The following is a 26,140-nucleotide window of genomic DNA, read 5'->3' as shown; positions in this document are numbered from 1 at the left end:
ATGTTTTAGCTGATGGATTTTAAAATATGTCCATGTATATGTCTGCCACCTGCACCAGCAATAAGCCAGCAGTTGATAGCTGTGTCTTTGTTAAAGTCCTCAAGCTTTGGTCCATTTGCAGAAATGTTCATTAGCATTTGTAAACTCTTTTGGCTTAAGGAATTCCTTAAAAAAGTCTTGATTAAGTTCATTGAACTAAATCCTCGTTCACACTCAGAAATAGCTACTGCACACTCAGTATCCATCTTATGTTTTATCCCTCCATTTTTTAAAACAAATTTACCTTCGCTGAATCGCCGTTATTACCTTACTTGCGAAAATAATTTAGCAAACTCATTTTATCCACAGAGTAACTATCAGCTTGCTTGACAACTACTTCTAAAGTGATCATAACATCAATTTTCTCTTTTAAATACGAACTGAAACAGCTCATTAATTAGCGTAATTGTTTTGCTTCAAAGACAATATCGCACATGGAAGTTAATCATCTGTATAATCAATTTTAATTAAAGAATCATTACTGTCATTTAATCAGTTCATAAAGGAAACCAACACTGATGTCGGTAAAGTACCTTTCATTAATTTAATTACACTGACTTGCTGGATTAAAATCATAGTGAGCCGCTCATTATGATCTAGAAGTAAACTCATTGCAACAAAACCGCTTACAACACTGCTAATTGATCATACTGGCTTTCTTTTGTTTGACGTGTTTTGATTTGCCGATAATTTGGTCGCTTAGCCCAATATGCAGTCAAGCGGTAAAAGGATGTAAATGTATACACGAAGAGGGGTAGAATCAAGTATTCAGTATGCCCAGAGGGCATGATTGGCCAAATAAAGGCAGGTATAGTGATTAAAGCACGAAAATAAGGACTATCCCGACTTTTTTTAAAAACACTTGTCCTTAACTAGCGACTTGGAAAATTTTACTTGTCCGACTTCAAAAATGACTAGTCCGGGACGTCGGGCTATGGGATTTGCTCAGCCCTGTTGTTATTATTACTATTAATAGCAGTATTAGTGTTCTATGTGCGCTATTGATCAAAATCATCAAAAATGCATATACTGTTTGTTATTATCTCCAGATTTATATTCCTGACAAGATTACTGCTTACTTTAATCTATCCTTTAAATGAAATCATCACTGACTTAAAATAATAAGTGATGTTAGTTTGTTTTGTGCACCATGACAAAACAATAATTTCACTACTGTTGGACAGCTCACAGAGTACTGATTCTATGTCTACCATTTTGTTTAAATTAGGCTTGGAAGAAGATGTTCATGCTTTAAAAATAATATCTCGTTTAACCAGTTGTTCAATTCATTGAGATAAAAAGACAGTCTGAGAAGAATAGGAAATTGAAAAAACACCATAGATGCCTATTCCTTGTGATCCATGAAGTGAAACTTTGCCTGCCTTTACAGACAAGATTTAAATATTGTATGATCCCTGACCCTAATGAAATGAGAAGCAAGATAACTTGTATCTCTTCTAAAGGAATTCATTCTTGACTGGGCGCCACCTGTTTTTTAATAGTCAATTGAAACTATCAACACATGATGTAAACTCACCATGTAGGACCGTCATTCGCATATGAAAAGTGTGCCACTAGACAGTATATAGACAGTCAGGGAGTATTGTCTCTGTGCATATATATCCCTTGATGAATCTCAGATCTTCAAGTTCCACTTCAGTAGCGGCCACAAACTGTGAAAGCATTGTTTATTCAGCATTCCAATGGTCTGCTCTGTTTGATTTATTACATAATAATGTATGTTGTGCTAAGCTTTGCAAACTGTAAAGCACCTTTGCCAAATCATGGTTTATCACTTTGGCAATTTCTGCTATATAATGTGTATCAATTCACACCATTTTAACTTTACTGTCTTTCAAATGATTTTAATGAAATTTTCACTTGTACCAAAAAATTTAAATGTAACAAAGTGATTGAATATTAAAATGAATAGCTTTGTTTAAAAAAACACAACTGTTTTCCGTAATTAGTAGGCGTGGTTATCTCTGTGCAATTTTTCAAATGTAAAATGATTTAATTTGTATTTGTGTAGGAATTCAAAATCTTACACCACATAAATCATTGATGCCAACACTTACATGGAACTTTATGGATAGAACCTTTTATTACTCTACTAAGCCTCACACATATGTTTGTAGGATGCATATTTTTTATATTATGGTAGATCCTAGGATATAATAGCTTAGATACTAAAATTATTTGTATTATTATTTAATAAATCAACAGTCTAATGTCTATGGCTTGTTCTGATAAAGAAGCGTCTATATGAATGATGCATATTCAAAGAGTACATGCAAAACAAAGACTGACTACAAAGTTTTAATATATACTAAGCTAACATATTTCCAACAATAGTATATACATTCTATCATGATTATTGACAAAATGAATTGTACAGATTTATTTCTATCAACAGAGGCTGAGATTGCTGACATTTTCAAGCCAATGAACAAAGGAGAAACAGCCTCAGGACCATTAGAATGTGCCATTTTTGTGTGTCATAGACACAAACATGTCCCTGTTCTTCATATCAGGCATGCTCGGTATGTCTGAATCCCCACCATCTTTATCATGTCAAACTGACTTGTTAAGTCTTAAACTCGGTCTATTGTATCATGTCAAACAGGTCTGAAAAGTCTGAATTTAGCCTACCATCTCATGAAAAAAAGCTTGGAGAATCTAAATCTGATTCTGTTATATCATGTCAGATATAAACTTTTGAGTTATATCATATCAAACAGGCTTAATAAATCAATATATTAAAATATCATATGTCAAACAGGCCTAATATATCAATATCTCAATACATCACAGGTCAAACAGGCTTTTAAACTCTGAGTCTCAGTTTGTCATATGTCAAACAGGATTAAAATGTCTAAATCTTAGCCTGTCAGACAGACCATAAGTCTTAATCTCAGTCTGTCAGACAGACTGTAAGTCTTAATCTCAGTCTGCTATATATGATCAGTTAGTGTTGATGAAAATGCTATCTGATTTTGGATAGGCTAATCCATTCAGTATCTGAATTTTATTATATATCAGATAGTGCAATCAAAATTTTCATTGCCATATTAATTATTGGTTTGGCAAATCTAATTATGCTATTCTGTTTAAGACAGACTCGTTAAGTCTTTTATCAAACAGACATACATGATCAATATCAATCTGAATGTGTCATCCCTATCAGTCTGGCTTGATCTGAATTAATACCATGTCATACATGTCATAGCGCCTGATTGCCCAGGAAAATCCTGAATTTTAGCCATGATTCCTGGCAAAATATATTTTTTAAAATAAATCATAGGATTTTAAAAAATATTAAATTTTCATAATAATTAATTTTCTCCAAATAATGCACGCAGTAAGGTACAGAGTACATGTGTTATTAACAAGCTTGTATTAAGTCTAAACGCAGTCTCAAAAGCTGTTAGTTACCCCCCCCCCTTTTACAATAAAAAATCCTAAGCAACTCATCCTCCATTTTTGCTAGCAGAGTCATGAAACCACTTTGTTCTACATCATCACATGCAATTCCTCAAACCAACATTATGGTTGTTACATAGTATATCAGTGTCATGCTGCTGATTCAACAGTTTACATGGGAGAGTGCATGCATTCAACAGTTTACATGGGAGAGTGCATGTATTCAACAGTTTACATGGGAGAGTGCATGCATTCAACAGTTTACATGGGAGAGTTCATGCATTCAACAGTTTACATGGAAGAGTGCATGCATTCAACAGTTTACATGGGAGAGTGCATGCATTCAACAGTTTACGTGGGAGAGTGCATATATTCAACAGTTTACATGGGAGAGTGCATGCATTCAACAGTTTACATGGGAGAATGCATGCATTCAACAGTTTACATGGGAGAGTGCATGCATTCAACAGTTTACATGGGAGAATGCATGCATTCAACAGTTTACATGGGAAAGTTCATGCATTCAACAGTTTACATGGGAGAGTGCATGCGTTCAACAGTTTACATGGGAGAGTGCATGCGTTCAACAGTTTACATGGGAGAGTGCATGCATTCAACAGTTTACATGGGAGAGTGCATGCATTCAACAGTTTACATGGGAGAGTGCATGCATTCAACAGTTTACATGGGAGAGTGCATGCATTCAACAGTTTACATGGGAGAGTGCATGCATGGTTAGGTTAAAAATTGTAGCTCTCTAAACAACACCTTTCGAGTTCTGCATCCACACATAAAAATCTTATCACAGCATTATGACCTGTTATAGGTTAATTTTCCCCAACCACATGACCTGTGCACAATGTACAGGTATAGGCGCTATTGATATTTTTTCTATTCCGTGATCTTTAACCCAGTTGTGCATGTAATTTCATTATTTAATGCAGCTGTGATTGCAGAAAGTCTTATCGAGATCTCTATGTAGGTCACATTAACTTTTCTTGTGTGTATTGATATCTCTGTAATTGTTCTGCATGTGTATGGTTAAATCATTCAGCGATGGCTTGATCACATTAATGCTGAAATGTCCACAGTAAATTTGTACCTGTTTGTTTGTTCCATTAATGTCATAACTGCTCTGAAAAATTCTTTGCTGGGATCCACCTGTAAAGATTTGGCCATCTTAGTGGTCCTTGAACGTACTAGACATATTTGTATGTTACTGTCTGTGAATTGTTGAATCTTTGGATGTCATTGGTTTAGCTTGTTTGGATTGGCTGGTGATAACAGCAACTGTTAATGCATACCTGAATGAGCAACAATATGCCAGGTTGTGCTGTAAAAACAAAATATCAGCATGATGAACTGTTGGGTGTTTTAACATAATTTAAACCTCCATTTGGAATTCTTTTTCAGCTGTGGTGTCTTCCAATAATCATGTGAACTATCGTACACAGATTCCTTGTTTCTTATTCCATGGAGATTTGTCAGCATCATGTCAGTCCTGAAGTGATTTTGATTTTTCATATATGAGGTCATGTCAGTAATATATATAGATAGATAGGTATGCTGGTCATAAGGTGTTGTCAAAAATAATTGACAGACAGGTCAAGCCCCAGAGACAGGCACATAGAGGCGTTCTCGTACTATTTTTAGCTCAGGCACTATCCCACACATTACATGCCATGACACGAAAAAAAGTCAGGGGCTTCTATTAGCATCCATAGATGGTGCTGGCCAGAGAATAGTACATAGGTAAAGTTGCCATTGTCCAACTTTGACTTGATCAAATTAGCATAAAATTATATAATTAAGCACTTCAGAGATCTCTATGCAGATGACACAACATTGACAGACATCAAAAACACAAAGCATGAACGCGAAATTTCTTTACAGAATGCCCTAAACAAACTGGACAACTGGTGCACATGCAATATTGGCATGGTGGTAAATACTGGTAAAACAAAATATTACTTATCTCAACACGGCAAAAATGGACAAATCTTGATAGTGATGAATTATGTCTGACATGGAAGGATAAAAATTTGCAAATGGTCTGTCATAGACTACTTGGTGTTTTGGTAGATACTAACCTATCATGGACTGAACATATTGAACATATCAGTAAAAAAGTCAATTCAAGTTTATGGCTTCTCAGTAAGATAAGATATTTTCTCCTGAAAGGCACAGAAAACTATTTTATAACAGTTATATACAACCCTATTTAGACTATTGTAATACAATATGGGGTAATTCAGATAATAAAAACATAGCAAAGCTGGCACATCTTCAAAAAAGAACATTTGGGCTAATATCAATTCAGAAAGAAAGCAAGGAAAATTTAGCTGTTAAGCTAAAAATATTACCTAATAAAGACCAAATCTGTTTGAGAAAAGCCAAATTAATGTACAATATATCCAAAAATTGTGCTCCTGAATATTTACAATCACTATTCCTGTGGCTACCTGGCAATACTCCCCACCTGCAATCCATGTCTACCAAACAGTATAAAATCCCAAACCAAATAAGGAATTATTTAAAAAAGTTTCCAGTACTCTGAAACTTTGCTCTGCAGAGTATTCAAGTTGAGATTAGAAATCCCACTCTATTTCCTTCTTTCAAACTCAATATATCCAATGGCTTCAGAGATACAGCTAAAATAAATAAATTCCTTTGTATGAGGGCCTCAATGTAGATTAGTTCTTAGCTAATTGTGTTACCCTCTTTAAATAAAGTGATACTTTTTATTATTATTATTTTCACGAAGTATCCTCATTGGGGAAGTCATGTTGAAATGAAACTGGGATTATCAATTTATCTTTATCTTCTGGTCCATTTACGCATTGGTTTGCATATGAAATAACACAGTGTGGTAATTCTTATTTTGATTCATATGGATTAGCCCTGTTGTGAGAATTTCTCAAGTATGCAAGTGACCTCACCATCTGGCTGGATGTTTAAAGAAGAGATCCTTATATAAAGATAGACATTGAAAATAATTCTTCATAACTGTTCAGCCAATGATTAAATATTTAAATACATTTAATATTTAACTAATAAAATTATTGAGAAGACCATTTGCTTCAATTGCCTCAAACTATTGTTTATATTGCTATTAGTGATGAAACATCGTGAGATCCTTATGTCATCATTGAACTCGTTACGACCTACTAACAAGCATGAACACGAGTGCAGTTCACAATGGCCACTATGTGCATTCAAAGCATTTTTCTAGCATGCACTGGAAAATTTTCAAAGATTTTCTACTTATGGTACACACTACGTATTAAGTTACTTATGCATGCAGTGATATTAAAGTTTCTTTCAAAGCTTAGTTTGCAGATCTTTTGGCTAACATAAGAATGAATTAATCCATCAGAAAACCACATCAAATCATTTTTGTTTCTTTTCTATAATCACTCCAGAATTATATTGCATAAATTAAAATAAAAAAATTAAATAATAGAACTTTGTCACAGCGTATGCAGATTTACCGTCCACTTATTATGCAAAACTATCTTATATGTTTTAAAATTGTCTGCTTTACTCTGAGGGTCTGTATTAAGTTAAAAATTCAATTGTGGCTCTTAAAGGAGATACAGACATATGATATATGTTTACCTTATCACCAGACAGGCCTCTATGACATGCGTACATCCTAGCATAAAGTAATTGGCTGTGCATGCTCAGATTGATGTCTGCCAGAAAGATTCAGTTTGCTTGAAACATCAAAAAATATATTTTAATTTAAAGGAACGAAAACAACAAACATTTTTTGATGCAAATTCTAGATTGTTTGACCAGTGATTATCAATTTTTGGGGCTATATGCATAGTTCCTTGGTTACAAAGCTAGCTAGCTAGCTAGTCCATCAGCTAAAATCCATCACTGGTTACTTAACCCACTGCACTTTTTCTGCAAGCTTGGAAAGTCATGATCTAAATCTGCAGTCTAACATTAGATGGGTTGCGTAAGTCTTAATTATAACCTGTCATCTTACATAAGACTGATTTTGTGACATCTCAGAAAGGCTCTGTTTTAGTTTGAATCTGAAGATTTGCATTCAGTATCAGAAGACGTAGCATTCAGCCATTCGATAGACACACCACAGTTTTCATAAAATTTACAAAAAATGCCATCCAGTTGAGATTTTGGCATTATCGTTACTAGTTCTAACTGTATTGGGATTTTAGTGAGAGATAATACAGAAGATGAAAAATGACTTTTTAGTTTAAAGTTATACATGGGAGTCCTTTTAATATTGAAAAATGAGCTTAAGAAATTATTTATATTTGAGAAAATGCTCAATATTTCCTACAAGAGAAAAAAAATAGGACTAATTTTAAGAAATGGCAGAATATTATGACTGTATTTCAATCCTTGATACACACTTAATGTTAATTGAAAAAAAACACAAGTCCAACTTAGCAATAAGAAAGATTTTCACAAAATAAATATAAATCTATTGCAAAATAATTAAAAAATTTAAGATGGAATTTTAATGTTTAGTCAAACCAGACCCTTATTCCTAATTATTACAGAACTAAATATTGCAATATTAATGGGATTCCTGATCATATCTACATTAAATGAGAATGTTAACAAGTGACCAATGTATTAGAAACATCTACTCTACTATCTACCTATATATCAGACATGTATATTGAATTTACTACAGCATCCAGTTGTGTACTACAGCATCCAATTGTTATTGTTTGTATTATTATAAGTTAAAAATTCTATTTTATTATGATGTGTTTTCTCTCTTTTCCCTTCTTTCAGTGTTGAGGATCATGATGATCTAACTCCAATTTTTAACCGCCACAGTGACATGCTGAAGATGACTTATGGGGATTATTTCCTGTCGGAACTGATTGAAGCACAGGATGAGAAGATGAATTGTTTGGTGTCTGAGGTAGTACAAAGATTCTGTAGAAACTTAACCCCAGCACCCCACACTACCATTGAAATAGCCTTTTGTTCCAAAAAGCTGACAGTGAAAACTGAGCAAGTGATTAATAATACATGAATTAGAAAGCTGAATGAAAGTAACAACAATACCTTTCTTTGTAACATTTGAGATTTTGTGTTGTTATAACTCTATGGTCTTTAAGCCATGTAACAGCAAGGAAAGGAAACAAACAGTCTGAGTAAAATTCAACAATTAATTTATTTTTCTAAGTTGAAAGGTGACAATTTAAGAAGAAACTTACAGTATTGTGAATTAAATCCCAAATAATCCTAAAAATGTCCTATTACAAGTTCAGTAGTATAGAATGTTCTGAATGAATTCCAATAATATTGAATGTCTTGATGAATCACAGTGGCATAATCAAGAATGTCTTTGAATGAGTCCTCAGTAATCCCAAAGTAGTGTTTTAGAAAAAAGTAAATGATTACTGTAATTCCAATAAATAATTGAAATAAATAATTCTTCTTGAATCATATCTGAACACTGCTATAAGAGATATCACACACTGGTTATAAAACAGGAATGAAACAAATTTGTTTATCAAACCTCTCTATAGAAATTTCACTTGACTTGTGATGTTATAGATTTCTGTTAGAAAAACCTGGTTTAATTCATAAACAAGACCAGGTCTTGAACTCACATTCAAGTAAACATATTGTTTACTTCTTAGAATCATGACAGAAATCAGGTACTAAAGGCATTAATTCCACAGCCCTCATTCGAGAAAAAAAGCACACTGTTTAGATATACATTGTCAAAACTCAGAGAAATTTAATCCTTCTGGAGTAAATAATGATGAACCTTATTTCTGCATATTGTGAAAATGTATAATCTGACAATTTTCCATAATTAGAAATTCAACACATGCTAGACAGCATGAAAGATGTCCAGGATATGGTAACCTTTTCAATATTGCATGAATGTGACAAAATCTTTTGATGTAAGTGTGAAAAAATCATGTAGACTTATAATTTTTAAGTTTGATAAGATAATAATTTATTTTACTGTTTTGTGAGTGGAAGTCATTTAGAATGAATTGGCCCACCTTGGGATGTCATGGTCAAATAAATACACTTGCATGTAGTCTTTATGTGAGTCAGAAATGGTGGTGGTATTGTCTTGAATAAGATTGGAAACTTACTAGTGGGTACAGGATGTGGTTATCCTCATGTAGATATTGTATATCTACCAGTGATACACATTAGAAAGAAAATTTTAAAAAAATAATGAAATAGCATTCCAACAAAGAGAGAGTGAGAAAGAACAACTTAACCAGTTATTTCCCCTGTACTTAGTCCATATCACTTTGTTTTGATCAGGTTGATGGGACAGCCTATGGATTTATGAGCATCAGCTCAGATGTGAATTACAAACTTTTGAATGAGTGTTTTGAACTGGGACCATTCCATGGACTCCAGAAACCTCACCCAGATGATATGACTACACCACCAAAGACACCAACACCTCCCCCAAAAGAAGAAAGTAAGTATGCATGGATAGCAGGTAGAATTGGTCAAAATATTTTAAAATAGAGTTCTGGTATAAAGTTTTAATTCAAGTACATGATTGTTTTCTTGGATGATGCATTTTGGAATTTTACAGGTTATTAAGTATCAATATATTCTGTGTAATTTTTGAATGAATGAAATAGATTTAGTGTAATTGTGAATGACATATAATTTTTGCAAATTGCTCATTGTTCATAATTTGTAAGTTGTAAGTTATGAATTTTTGGTTGAAGATGTCTTGCTAGATTGACAATAAATTTATGATTGTAAATTTGTTTTTATTTATATTATTTTTTCTTGTTAGAGCCTGACATTGCAATAGAGCAGTGCTGTAGTAATCACTTTATCTGTCTGACGGATTGTATATTTCTCTGTCTGTCTGTTCAGACATTTTGTAACCATCTTAGATCTGCAACCCTGCCACATAGTTTGATGCCATTTGGAGGTGAATTGCCTGTTAGATGTACCTTTCAAGGGTTTTGTCTTTTCTGGTCCTGTTTTAACGTTGTTATTGCTTTTTTTTTTACATCAATGCTAAATTTCTACTACAGTAGGTTCTTGTAATCAGCATAGTTCAGGAATCATTTAACATATTCTGATGTAGTTTGGTATTATGGTGCTCCTTTTCTAATACCATCCCTTCTGCATAAGGAACACAGTCTTATGTTTGAGATGACATTTCTAGATAGGAATTACAACAATATGAGTACAACTACTTTGCAACCAAGAGAAGCATAACTGATTTTTAAATATTTAATAATTTCATTTAAAAATCAGTTGCATGTTATGGACTCTGCCGTATGTACTGTTTGAGAGTTGAAATCTATTGATTTGAAAACTAAAATATTTTTTGTAAATATGTAAAAAAATAAATAAATATTGGATTATTACTTGTTCCATGCACATATTACAGAAAACCAGCTCCCATCAACTGGGTGACTGGAACTGTTCCTTGCAATGATGTTTGCCGAGTGGTTAGATTATGAACTGTGTATACATGATAACTGTTGTTGAACGGCAGTCTGTAAATAATTCACCCTTCTGTTTCTGGAGAGTTAAAGTCAAAGAAAGGATGATTTTCTTAGGTGTTTTAAGTAATAAAGAGACCAGGAGTGGTCTATGATGGCTCTAGAGTTTTGGATTGAAAATCAACTTATTTTTTGTGGAGGTTAGATAAAAAGGAGAGACCAACTGAAAATTGATTTCAGCAGAAACACTTACAGATTTAAATTATTTGAAGAGAAATATTTAATGGTAGCTGTTATCCTTTATGGTCAGTTTATATGATAATGCTGGAACATTCACTTTCTGCCTATGCTAAAACACCACCAGCTAATGCATTTTTCACACAGTTCAGCAATGCTTGGAAATAATAGTTTAAGTGTCTGCAGGTGAGTAGCAAAGAGTTTGAATTGTGTGTTTTAAAAAAGTGAATTTTATGATTTTATATATGGAGGGAAATTTTTTATCACTAATCAAATAGGCATGGAACAATGATTCTTCTATAGCAAACCGTCCCACTTTGAAGACCTTGCTTGAGACTGGATCAAAAGCACTTGTAGGGACTTTGTTTGAAAATTTTGTGACAGAGCACAATTTACCATTCTGTACTGCAGATCATTTTAATAAACTGGTTAACATTATGTTTCCAGACTCAGAAATCACCCATAATTTTCATACAAGTGTACAAAAACAACACACATTGTAACTCAGGTCCTAGCCTCCAGTGGGATAGAAAAACTGAAAATATGCGTAGGAATCAGAAGTTCAGTGTCATTATTGAGAATGCATATTATGGACAAAAAAATGCACTTGTTTTGTTTTTCAGTCCCCTTAAATCTGTAAAATTTATGCTTATAAATATCTACTGGTTTAGAAGCTAAAATTTCAGAATTGGCTGATTTGATGTCCTGGTTCTGTCATTTGAATTATTAATGCTAGTCAAAATAAATGACCATTAATCTTGGAGCAAGCAATTTGAAAACCATCCCAATCAAACATCTGGCTGTAACTAGCATTCTCTGTCCATTTCATTTTCCCACTGCTGCAGAATGCACTGTGTAGCAATGTTTATTTGAATCTTTCTGACATCAAATTTCTTAGTAGTGATCCAAGAAGTCTACCCCATTGTGTTTATTAGACATGCTTTCACTTCTAAACTCACACTCACTAATGACATTTTGCTCTTTTTGCAACAACTTATTCCTGCTTTGGCAACATTACAACAGATGGATCTTGTATGTTATCTTCATGTGTTTATGTAAATAATCAAGGTGATGAAAAGAAATCTGTCCAGTCTAAAAACAATACATTGCATACCACCTTGTCTGAAATTCAATCCTCTAATCAAAATTGTCATGTCTTTGGCCTCCTCAAAGGAGGTCTGCAAGTAATCAACCTAAATATTCAACACATCATCCCTAAACTGTATGAGATAAAACTAATATTACAGCAAACTAGATCAGTCAGTATTCTAGGTCTATGTGAAACCTTTCTTTTTGATGTTACTGATGATTTGGCTCTCCAAATACAGGGGTTCAGCTTTGAAAGAAAAGATAAGGAATCCATGGGGGTGGGGGTATTCTTCTCTACGTAGACAGTTCCATTAGTTATAACAGACATGTTGATCGAGAGACTACTGGGGTAGAGAGGATCTGGATCAAAATAACACTTGCCCAATCAAAGCCAATACTCTTATGTTCAGTTTACAGGCCACCTAGTTCGAGAGCTGACTGGATTGATAGATTGGAGGTGCAAATTCAAAAAGCATTACTAAAGGACGATTTAAGAACTATCATATTAGGTGATTTTAACATTGACTACATGAAAACTCCACCATTAACATGGATAAGTAATTTTCAAACTTACAACTTTATTCAATTAACACCACAACTAAAGTAACAGATAAAAGTGCTACTATCATTCATTGACCATGTCTATACTAATAAACCTGAAAACATAAGTGAAATTAATGTGCCAGTGTATGCACTGAGTGACCACTACCCAGTCTGTATAACTAGACATGTTCCAAAATCATCTAAAAATGGTCAACACATTGAAATACAATATAGGGAATTTAAACAGTCTGATGAGGAAATGTTCTTAAATGATTTAGTTTACAAACCCTTCCATTCAGTCTGCAATAGAGCTGATGTCAATGCTGCCTTAGACAAATGGTTTCGGATGTTCAATGCAGCCTTAGACAAGCATACCCCAATTAAAACAAAAAGGGTTAGACACCAAATTACACCCAAGTGGATTACCCCTGAGATCAGTGAGGATAGGCACCTAAGAGATACTTTCCACAAGAAAAAGACATGAGAAGCTATAGAAAGTGGAGGAATAAAACTAAGCAACTGATAGATACGGCAAAAGAGAACTACTATAAACAGGCTATTGATGAAAGTAAGAGCATCAAGACATTGTGAAAGCATCTAAAAGAGCTGAACCCACCCAAGAACATTTGTCTTCCCCCTTAGACTTAAGCAAAATGATGATACATCTGTACAAGACATTGTGGAAATGTTCAACAATTTCTTCATAGGTATCTCCAGTAACAGTATTCAGAACCAGACTAACAACCCAATTGAACTTGATGCTCTTCTGTTATTTATAAGACCTAAGATTCCTGATGATAATTATTTTTCAGTAGCTATTGTTAGTAAGCTGATGTTTTTGATGTGTTAATTAAGGTGAATTCTTAAAACTGCTGCACCAGTAATAACAAAGTTACAAATGCATATCATAAACTAAAGTATAATCAGTGGTCATTTTCCAGAAACACTGAAATGTGCAAAGGTTACACATATCTTTAAGAAAGGAGAAAAGGAGGATCCAGGGGATTACAGACCAATATTAATTCTACCTGTATTGTCAAAATTTTTTGAAAAGCATGTAGCCATTCTGTTCTATGAATTTTTGAAACATACTCTCTATTTCATAAAACACAATCAGGATTTAGAAAGTACCATTCATGCCAAACAGAACTTACCAAAATTAATTGATCTTTGGCTGAAGGAAATGGATAATGGACATATGACTGGGATTGTTTTCCTTGACTTCAAGAAAGCCTTTGATCTTGTTGATCATGAAATTCTGTAGCAAAAGTTGAACTATTACAGGTTCGACAATGCTTCTTTAAACTGGTTTAGATCATACCTAAACCAAAGGTCTGAACTAGCAAGCATTGGCAATATTAGCTCTCAAACTTGCACTATTCATTCAGGGGTCTCTCAAGGCTCAGTTTTAGGCCCTCTCCTCTTCCTCATCTTTATCAATGATCTACCATTAATTAATGAATCCAAAAAAACAGATTTGTTTGCAGACGATGTAACCTTGTATACATATAGTTCTGATAATGAAGTTATCCAATTGAGATTAAACTCAGACCTTATTAGAGTCCAGAACTGGGCACAACAAAATAGGATGGTAATTAATGAAGGTAAAACAAAATGTATGATTTTGGGGATGTCACAAAAGCTACACAAGTCAGGGAACCCAGAAACTATCTCTTGCAATAAATAATCATCTGTTAGAAAATGTCAAACATAAAAAGCTTGTAGGTGTGTCCATAGATAATAATTTATTATGGAATGACCATATTGATAAACTTTATAAAACAATATCATCCAAAATTGCCCAACTCAGCAGAATCAATAAATATTTACCTGTGGAAACTTGCAATCTTTATTTCAGGTCATATATTCTTCCAACAATGGATTATTTTTCTAATGTATGGGGAAACTATGCTAAATCTGAGCTTGACAGGATTAATAAACTTCAGAAACAAGCAGCATGTGTAATTTTAGATGCATCTGTTGATCATCCCTCAAAAGCATTATTTACAGAACTCAGATGGTTCACATTATATGACAGGATAGATTTTCACAAGGCAGTTCTTTTATATAAATGTCTACATGGAACTGCACCAGAGTATCTCCAGGACTTATTCAGGCCTTTTTCAATAGAATACTAGTTGAGATCAATATCACATGGAAACCTTCTAGCACCAAAACCAAGAACAGAGCAATTTAAAAAGAGCTTATAATAATCTGGTGTAATTCTATGGAACAAGCTTCCACTGCATATAAAATCTGCTGAAAATATTAGAGTATTTAAGAAGAGATATCATGAGCATGTATGTGTTTCTAATAAATAATGGAATTTAGTATTTTAATGCTAAACATGTTAAAATAAACAGTAATTATTGTATCTTCATATAATGTGCATTGTTATACTCTCCTTAAGAGGACCTCAAGGGAGAATAGTCTTTGACTAATGAGTCACCCTCTATAAAAAAAGCATTATTATTATTATTATTATTATTATCATACAGATTTGTAGCTAAATGCTCTGTGTTTACAAAATGGGCTTATCATCTTGAGTTGTACTTCTTAGCTGTTTGCTGTTGTCAGCTTGATAATTATCAATGGTAATAATAGCCAGCAGTTATGAAAGGGACAAAACCTGACATCTAATGAACACACAGCAGTAAGGATAATTTGATTACATACATCTTTGTGTGGATTAAAGTTAAATACATTTCTGGCATTTTGAAACAAATATGATTGCGTTAGAAATCAGCAAGTATTTGAGATTTCCATCAGCAAGCCCCTATATATGTCTGGTTATGAGAATTAAATGTGACATTTTTTGCATTAAAATTCTGGCCTGTTAAAGGGGGGTAGCCATACTTGAGGGGTACCTTTGAACACAAACTTGTCAGTGCCAAGGGACTACTGCCATAAAAAGTGGGTGGCAAGTTGTTAGGGGACCATTTAAAAGGAGGTTGACTTTATATACATTGTCTTACATATCTAGATCTGCTTTTGATGGGCCAACTCAATTTTGCTTAGAATTACAGCCCTGGACAGCAAACTTCTTATCTTCATGTGGGATGCTGTTTTCAAAATGCCATTCAGAATATTTTGATGCAATTTGATATGAATATTGTCTCATTGACTTGCATATCTTTTATGGGTGTAGTATCATCTAACCATTTTGAGCAGAATCCATGCCACTTCTAGAACAAATTCTTGTTTAAGTATGAAAATCTTGAATATTTCTTGTAATCAGCATATTCTGATACAATTTTATCAAACAAATTGTCTCATAGACCTACATGTAAATTTTATGCCTTTTGTCTCATCCTGACTATTTTTGATATAGTTTTTGTAAGTCAACTTGCTATTTCTACATGGGATGTTGCTTGCAATCAGTGGTGGTCAAGAACCATTCAGCATATTCTGATGGAGTTTTATGTTAGAATTGTTTCAACAACCTAGATGTTTCTCATCTATTCCATTTTGGACAGGGTTATGGCCCTTGTTGGTCATTGGGTGCTTGCAGTAAAGAGTCTCTGAAGGAGTTGGATTTCAAGCATTCCATATAATTATTTAGAGGGGTTATGGCCCCTGAATGCCCATCTTCTAATTTTTGGTCCCCATCAAGTTTTTATTTAATGAAACAAATTATAGTTAGCATTTCCTGTTGTGATGAATCCTGTGGTAATAGCTCTAGTTTTTTGGGAAAAAATTAATTTTTGGCAAGCAAATAGCACTGATCTCAAGATGTTTGCTCTAGATAGTCTGCATATTATATTTGGGATTTATAATTGTCTAAGTTTGTATGGGGTCAGTTTACACAGTATAATTATACAGCCAGTCTGTTATTTTCAAATCTTATTTTGTTTGTTGAATTTCTAAATATACTTAAAGTAATAAGATTGGCTGACATACATTATCTTAAAACTATAATAGTAAATTGCAAAATGTCCTGTGGAATAATAATCCCATAAGAATCTTCTGTCTCATTTGTGATGAAAATCAGTCTATCAGAAAATCTGTCTATCAGTTTTCAGTAAACAGGCCATGTAAATTTATGGTTTTAAATTTGATATTTATTTTTTTTAAAATTGATATTAAAGTAACTTTTCCTGTTTTATTTGAAAATGATGTTATTGTGGTACACAAGAAACCTCTTCTAGAAAATTGGTATGCACTGTTTTGATATTTTGCTTTGCAAAATAATTAATAAAGAACTTGTCAACATACTGTACTAATAGAGCAGAAAAAACCCACAATTTTTTTCTCAAATTCCTGGCACAGATCACTAATACTATTTAGACCTATTAAAAGGCATTTAAAGTAAAACAAATTCTGTTTACATAACAGAGTAATTAATATTTGATGACCAACACCCTTTAAATTGAAATTTGGCTTAAAAAATGGTTTATAGCAATAAGCTTCACTTTTCACCAAAATCCCGATTTGTGGTTGGTTCATTTATGTTGCCATTAGACCAAACCATTTCCAAATAACACTTTAACGTACAATTTTTGGGCATACTTTTTTATTATTTCAAAATAGCAACATTTTTCAATGGCTTTTCTATATTTCATTGCTCCACCCACAGCAGTTGTGTGCTACCTGATTCACCAAACTGTAATGTGCATTGAATAAAGGTGTCATGATAAATACTAGCAATTCATTCAGGCCCATGTAGAGAGAACTGAATGAAAGGTAGTCAGTGTCATCAGAAACAGATGTAACTTAATTTATTATTATTATTATTGTTATTATTATTATTGCATTTACTATAATTGCCATACCAAGCTTTTGTGCCTTAGATCTATCAAAGTTGCCACCTGTATGTGGACATGTCAGTTTTATTGAAGGACATGGAAAATGTTAAACGTTCAGTGAACCGTCTAAAGTTAGTCCAGTGGAGATTTTATATACAATGCAACGTTAATGTGAACAAACTCAGTCATATTCAACAATCAAAAGTACATTGCCAACTCATGTTGACAATTCAAATACACCTCAGTCTGACATTGTTCTTGATAAGAATTCAACAGCAAACTGAAGTTGCAGCAAAACAAATCCAGAACAGATTAGTCAATCATATATGTCAACAAAGAAATTAATGTTCACGATGATATGCAATGTATGGACTCCAACAGCAATGAGAATCATAATAGTGTAAATAAGGCCTCCTCTGCTTTATGGGGTACAACAGCAGAAACCCAGAATAATAATAATTTAGATGATGGGGAATTAAATCTCAGCACAACTGCATTAAAATTAATTGCATCTATTCTTCAGAAGACACCAATCCCCCAGACAGTGATTTGGAAAATGATAAATCTTTGCTAAATTTGCTAGTTCTCTGCAGAACAATGACCTCTGTATTGCTGTATTTGTATGTAAACATCACATAAAAATCTATATCAGCAATATGGGAATAGGTTTACAGATGTACAATTATCCACACTCCAGTTTCCTGGAAGGCATGGTAGTGTTATCATAAGAAAGGCTGTGTCCTCTAATTTGTGCACAGTGGGTCCAATCAAACAGCAATGCATATTCATAACAAGACCTGCCCCAGATGTGCTAAAATCAGACATTTCCTGTCATATTGAGCATTATTCTGGAGTTAAACCAATCCATTTGGAGAAACTACATACAACGTATAATACGTATGTCAGTTTCAGAATCACCAATAATGAACGTGGATGCATGTCCAAGGAATACATTGGTTAGAGATTACAGTCAGAGTCAGAATTAAACTTTAATGTTCCCGTATTATACTGTATTGGACTCAAATATGAATATTGGATACTTGACATATTCTTTCTATAATTCTTGTTCTGTAACTAGAAATATACAAAATGTAAGAACTTTATGCAATAATTGTGACATTTGTTTTCTACAAGAGTTGTGGCTATTTGACTGTGGACTATCTGTCATCACCGATTGAATCTTCTAATGCCATTTGCACAGGTAGACCTTATGGTGGTGTTGGGGTATTATACTGTACAGTTGATCTCTTGCAAGTATTATAGAAGTACAACACATCGATGATCCCAGATCAATAGGTATTCATATTAAGACGGGATTCCTCTTTACATTTTGTATACATCTGTTTAGCTTGTGATCTTGTTGACAATTTTGGGGAATTTGTTGATTATTTATGCAAAAATAATTTTATTGTAAAAAAATGCTGATACTCCAATTGTTTATGTCCTAGAAGATTGAAATGCTAATGCACTCAAATACACTCCCATTGGAGATGAGCTTTGCCTTAAAACTTATAGTAGACCACATAATAAGTTTAACTGATCTCAATGACTCATACAATGCTGTCTCTTGGCTGGATCATTGTGTCTCTTCACGGTATGCTTATTCTGCTATAAGTGATATGAGAATAATTCACACCCTATTCGGGTCCAACCATCGCCCTACTTTAATGACTCTATGTATAGATCTACTTTCTGGATTTGATTCTTGCCCCAACGAACTCTTAAATTTGAAATGCGACTTCAATTGGTTAGACCTCACTGCCAGCAAAAACTGAATTATACTCAGACAACTGCATTCATGTTAAACAAGACAGAGATCCCATATTGTTTTGTGGTTTGTAACAATCATGGCTGTAGTAATCAGGTGCTATTTAATGGATTTTACACAGATATAGTAAGAACTTTGTCCAACTCTGGTAAATACTTCACTAGTAAATCCATGCTGGAATGACTGTGTGAAAGAACTGCATGACTTTGCATGAAATGTTTATCTTATGTAGTGTGATAACAGTAAACTTCATGGACCTCTCAGTAACCAAACATGCCAAACTCAAGCTTAGTTTAAATATGCTCTTACATTATGTAAGAAGGAAGAATTGCAGATAAATTTGAAAATTGAGACCAATGTGAATTCTGAAGCATGTTAAACAAAATAATGTGGCAATTTCCAATAGGCTACCAATTTGCATTGATGGGAACCATAGCCAAAATAATATATGCAACATATGGAAAAATCATTTTGAAGCCTTACTCAATAGTGTTAAAAATGATTCAGATAAGGAGTATGTTCTTTCAGCATTCAATATCCCTTCCAGTAGTATTCACCTTATCATATTATCTGAGATACAGTGTGCCATAGCTAAACAAACAGTGGGTAAATGTCCAGGATCAGATTTTTTTTATATGTGGAACATTTTAATTTTTCAGATAGTAGACTTCATGTTCTTTTGATGATTTTACTTGATTGTATGTTTGTAGATAACTTTGTTCCAGATAATTTCATGAAAATTACAATTATCTCTCTACCAAAAAATTTAAATTGGGAACCAGACACACAAAATAATTATAGACCTATAGCTCTTACGATATATTTCTAATTTTTCTAAATTTGAAATGTTTTTTGGACTTAGGTATTATGTTCTGCATGTCTGCAGTAGGACATATGTTTTGAAAACGGAAATCTAGTATTTATTTCTCACAGACAATTTGGAGATTATTTATGAAATTCAGTTATGATTAAATCACAGTATTAGGAGGTATACCTTTATACCAGTGCTGTCCAACCTTTTTGACACCATGGGCCACTGAAAAATGTTATTCTTTAAGCCAAGGGCTGCAGCAGAAAACTGAAAAGCAGCAACTATATAGGTGCTCGAGCTCTGGCGGGCCATTTAAAATCAGCTCATGTACCGCGGGTTGGACAGCACTGCTTGATACGCTTGGCTCATCTGAAACCAGAAAGTCATTTTTCAGGCTGCATGTCTTGAATGGAATTATATTTCCATAACAAGTAGGGCAGATTTTTATTGTACCCCTTCATTACAAACACTGTACATCAAATATGCATGCTATAGAATATACCACCTTATTGTTGCAAGACAGCTTTGTAATGAAGTACACAAACATAATTTTACTACCATTTAATAAAATGGGACCCATTACCATACTTGCTTTATAACAGTAGATGTGTTATAATGAAGGTCCCTATAATGAGGGAGTGCCACATCTTTGAGAAAATTCACTGCTTCTTATTGGTTAATGCAGGAGTATAAAATAGTGTTTGCTGTTTTTGCTGCACGTAAAAAAATTGCGATCAGTTTTAGCAAAAAGCACGAGACCAGATGCATGATACATCTTAAAGAAATGTATGTACAGATTTCTTAGCAATATAATTGAAACTGGAAGATGTTGATGCTTCACAAGGTTAATGAAATCAGTAAGTTGGAATTTCTAATTTTAATACATAATGGCAAAAATAAATAGTATTAGAAACAACTGCCAGTAGATTTTGTAATTAATATTACACTCCTTTTCCTCCTTCCTCTTCCACCTCATCATCATTATTGTTGTCGACAGCAATAGCAGCAGAATCTTCAGTTATGGTTATAAATTAACATGGTAAAGTTTTTTGACTTTTCAAGTTTAGATGATTGAAACAAAATTTTTATTGAGACCTCCAGCAGCTAATAATTGCAATTACGTTAATTCTCATCAACAGCAGAAACTCAGGAGAGAACTTCGTCAAGAGCATCATCCAAGTCTGGTGAGGCCAGCAAAGCTATTGGAGCAGAGTCTGAAACCAAAAAAGGTGATGCTAATAAATTAGGGGAGGGAACTCCAGCCAAGACTGATGAGAAAAAGGAATCAGGAAGTAAACAGTCTAGTCGCAGAAGCTCCAGGGGTAGGATGCTATGTTCACTTTTACAGGAATTTTTTAGGGATCTTTGGGTGCCAGAAATGGATTCAATCTCTTATCAGATAGGCACCCATCTCAATGTCTGACATTTCAAAATCATTTAGAGATCTAAATAGTATAAAGCCACTGATGACTTCTTTCCAGATCGGTTCTTTCTAATTTGATTTGCACAGGACCAGTTACCGATAACCAAACTTCCTACTTATAATTTCCTTGTAGCAAATTAATCAAAATGAAGGTTCAGATGACAGCAAATTTTATGTCATTAAAAAGGAATAAAAATACTATTTTATATGTTTTTGTGAAACAGTACATGCAATTTTGAAAAATTATCAGGCTGGAGACATTGACTGAATATTGTGAAAACATATAGAGCTTGACCCAAAGGTTTTTGTATGTTGAGCACTGTAAACATTCTACTGGAAGGGTAATTTTAGACATGCAAAGGTTGGATTACTTTTATGATAGGCTTATTTTTGAAGAAAAATCATCTGTTAATGGAATTAAATGGTTTCTAGCTCAACTGGTTTTAGAAGAGCTTTAAGGGTGGTCTTGTTGTCTATTGACTGTCTATTGACTGTCCATTATCTGTCATTTAATTACCAACTGTCTCTAAGTACAAGTTTGTTATTGCTACTCCTAAAATTACTTAGAGGATTGTCATGAAACTTTATCTATGCATTTATCCCAAGGTTTATATGGTTCTAAAGGAAAATAAAGACATCCAGTATCGCCATCACAGCAGCCATCTTGAAATCTTTTTACTCTTTTTGAATGGATGGTCATCTCAACATGGGGTTTTAAGTAAAGAATTCTTACGTTGTTATCTAGTAAGATGGAAATGATATTGATCAGGCATACAGTGTGGCCACCACAACAGTGATCTTTAAAATTTTGTTTTCACTACTTCTTCTGAACAGAAAATCATATTGTAATGGGGTTTTCATCAGAAGTCTTCCTATAACATATAGTTGGTCTGGAATGAAAATGGTTTCACTTGAACCACAATATTGGCCATCTAATGTTATGGGTATCTATATCTTGTATTATGTTACAATACAGTTTTTATTTAAGTCATTTGGGTTAATGACAATATTATTATGTTTGGTAATTCGAACACTTTGGAACCCACTTTAAAGATGAAGTCACATTGCATTTGTAGTATACATGTAAAATACCTTGTGAAAATTCCATTAATGAATCAAGGCTGATTGCCATGTTTATATCAAGTATGCCATACATTTTTGGAATGTAGGTCATGTCAACATAGCATGATTCTAGGGAGTACATTTGTATGGTGTCATGACTGCCCTGGCCACTGATTGGATAATAAATGAAAGAAAGTGTTGCGACAACCAAGGGAAAATTGATTTAAATCTTTAGGACTCTTTATCTTTTATTTATTTGATATGCATAAGGGAATTAAAGCACTGCATTTGGATTCTTCAGTTATATTCAGCTTTTGTAAGGGTCATGAGAGGGTATTTGTTTTATTTATAATTTGTTTCTTGAAATTACAAAGTGGAAAACATTCATTCTGAATAGCTAGAAATTTGCAGAATTATATAGTGAAATTATTTAAGGACTTGGATATTTATATAATTCAATTGGATTATTTGAAAAATTCAAGAACTTAAGGGATATTCTACTTTCATGGAATTTACCTTGAAGTAAAAACTTTAAGATTATTACAACTGTGTTTCTTCAGTGGTGCTAGCATAGCACATAGCACATTTGAACCTTCATTCAGAATACCTTTGGATAGTTTCCAGAATCCTGTGAAACTGATAGACATTTAGGATAATATTCTTGGAATTCATACACTGTAATTTATTTTTAATTCTTTCACTTTATTTGATTTCTTATCTTAGGACAATACATTTTATATTTTTGAAAAATTGAATGCTTGTTGGGTTTTACCTTGTCCTATTACATTATTTAATTTCCTAAATGTAACAATTGAAAAGACTTGTTATTGTTACTCCACCTGAATGGAAAATCTTATTGACATAGTGTTTTCACCAGAAAACTTCTAATGATCTCTAGTTGCTCTTGAACAAAAAATGGTGCTGATATAACATCCATCATGGCTGCCACCATTGCCATCTTGAAAATTTTACTGTTGCTAATCCTCCTGAATGGAAAGTGATATTGACATGGAGTTTTCATCAGAAGACTTGTGATGTCTAGTTGGTCCTTAATGAAACTGGTTCCACTTGGACATTCAATATGACTGCCACAGTGGCCATTTTGAAAATGTTGCTCCTCCTCTTGAGTGGAGAGTCATATAAAAATAGGGATTTCACTAAAGACTTTTTATGATGTCTGGTTGGTCCTAAAATGAAAATGGTGCTGATCTGACATCCAATATGGCCACCACCAAGCCATCTTGTCAATAATGATTATACTACTTTTCCTGAATGGAAAGTCATATCAGCTCAAAGTTTTCAACAAAAACTTCTTATGATGTCTAGTTAGTCTTAAATGAAAATTGATTGTTCTGAGCTGATATTCAAGATGGCCACTGCAGTGGCCATCTTGAAAATCTTATTGCTACACCTCATAGACTGAATGTCATATCAATATTAGATATTTTCTAAAGACTTCTTTTGGTGTCTTGTTTATCCTAAATGAATCAATCTGATGGCAGACCTGGGTATGTACAGTTTGTAGTTGAATTTGACTTATAAATAAGTATATATGGTGTATTAAAGAATTTATGTCACTTACTAAAAAAGTACAATACAATCAGTTTGTTATTCTCTCTGTCACTTTTTATTTTGCTGTGTTGTTCACAAAGAAAACATGTCTTTGTGTCAACTATGGTTGGTCTTATTTTGGTCTCAGTTTGACAGAATCACATCGTCATCCAGTTTAGTATGCTTCATGAATGTAGTGCCTTACTAATGTATAAAAAGTCTGTCAGTAAATTTTCAAAGAATCAATCACTTGTGATCACAATTAAAATATATCATAATAAATAGAATAATTGATTTGCTAACAGAAATGTAATTAAACATACACAATGAAAAGTTAAAACATTAATGTTGTCCAACGATTGGGCATTGGCAGTAAAGTGGAAGGATAATTCTGTTGAGTTGACAATTATGTTGAATTATGTGTCCCTTCATGTGGATTCATTGTTGTAGATGTTCATATTTTACAAATGAGTATTCCACTGAAAACCAAAGAATGTATATGAAACTGAGGTTTATGAGGAAAAATAGAGATTCATTGTTGAACATTGGGGAATGTGACTTGTATTCATAGGAGGATTTTAAACTGTATGGAACAAACAGTGAGTATTGGTTAGTATATTTGAATACTGTATGTACTCGCTTATTAGTCAAGTTCATGTGAGAAAAAAAACATAGACCCTAATTGGTGTGTGTATTATTTGTTCTTCTGATTATTCCTAACAAATGTCATAGACTCTTATCTGCCAGCACATTATGTGACAGCAAATCTGGGTCTATGCAGTTTGCTGTTGGACTCCACCCATAAACTAGTACATATGGTAGGTTCTCTGTTAATTATCAGTGATAGAGATGTTATGGAGTGTTGCATGATTTTGATTTCCACTAATTACATGTTAGAGGTAGGTGCATTTTGTGACTGCATTGGGAACATCAAGGGAACTGTCTTGAAAGGAGTTTAAATGTATATTGTTGAAAATAGTGTATCATTAGAGATCACATATGACTTTATTGGGGTAATAAACCGATACAATGTTGGCTTATTGGATATATTGTATTGAGTGAATGCAAGTTCTAGTTGAAGGATAAAAATAGAAATCAACATCAGTCTCTTTGAACACAAAGCATAAACGTTAAGACAGCTCAATGACTCGATGTTTTCTAACATAAAACCAAAGAAACCTATCATTAACCTTATATTCTATATATGATGTTTTACGGACTCACTTAAGAGGCCATTCTAAATTCAAATGTTAACTTTGAGGAGTTTTATACCGACTTTGTATGATTCAGGTTTATTTTCAGTTGCATGTTCAAAGTTTGAATCTTTTTAATTACAGTACCAGTATGTCTTATTTTAAATTGCACCTCACTGACTTGCAAATACTATAATTTTCAGCTAATAGTATGGCTAGTGAGACCAAAATAAAGCCAAGGCTTAGTGATGCCAATATGGGAGGCAGTACAGGGTCACTTCTAAGTGATAAAAATGATGCAGAGGCTATAGCAGAGACTGTGAAGGAAATGGAGGCAGCATCAAGGAGAGACAGTCAAGCAGTAAATATGCTTAATTTAATGGGATTTTGGATCCTGTCCTGTTTAAATATCCTGGCCATATTTGCTCATGTATTTTGAATAGCAAAACTTGTCATCTGGGTGGTAGATCATGGTCTGTATTACTTATATAATGAATGATGTTATCATCCATTTGATGTTATCCACTATTTTCTTAGAAGATTAAACAAAATTTCTCAGTCATTGCACATCACTATTTTGTGCTTTTATTGTACAGAATCAGTAATTTAATCATTTGATAAATAGAAATTGAAAGTTGTATTCATTTTGTCTTTAATTTATGAAAAGATTGAATAATTTTGATTATTGCTTCTCAAGGATTATTCAACTTTCTTCATGGATTTCATTTTGAGTGAGCACTAGTGGTCCCACAATGCATTTGATTATATTCTTTATATCATCAAGAGATTATTATGAACAATATTGAGATTT

The 26,140-nt window shown here is 33.3% G+C and overlaps 1 protein-coding gene across 1 annotated transcript in view; it reads left to right on the top strand.

The window, feature by feature from the left end:
- The window catches only part of LOC149808119 (cilia- and flagella-associated protein 61-like), a 161,920-nt gene that overhangs the window by 5,058 nt on the left and 130,722 nt on the right, over positions 1–26,140 (top strand). The window contains exons 4-8 of the mRNA XM_089973561.1: positions 2,456–2,582; positions 8,242–8,374; positions 9,751–9,913; positions 21,240–21,422; positions 25,533–25,690. Coding sequence (XP_089829687.1) covers positions 2,456–2,582; positions 8,242–8,374; positions 9,751–9,913; positions 21,240–21,422; positions 25,533–25,690 — 764 coding nt within the window. The remainder of the gene's footprint in view (positions 1–2,455; positions 2,583–8,241; positions 8,375–9,750; positions 9,914–21,239; positions 21,423–25,532; positions 25,691–26,140) is intronic.

The sequence above is a fragment of the Sinohyriopsis cumingii genome, chromosome 1, assembly GCF_028554795.1.
Source record: "Sinohyriopsis cumingii isolate HCF-2022 chromosome 1, ASM2855479v2, whole genome shotgun sequence".
NCBI lineage: Eukaryota > Metazoa > Mollusca > Bivalvia > Unionida > Unionidae > Sinohyriopsis > Sinohyriopsis cumingii.
This window is presented reverse-complemented; position numbering and strand designations above follow the sequence as displayed.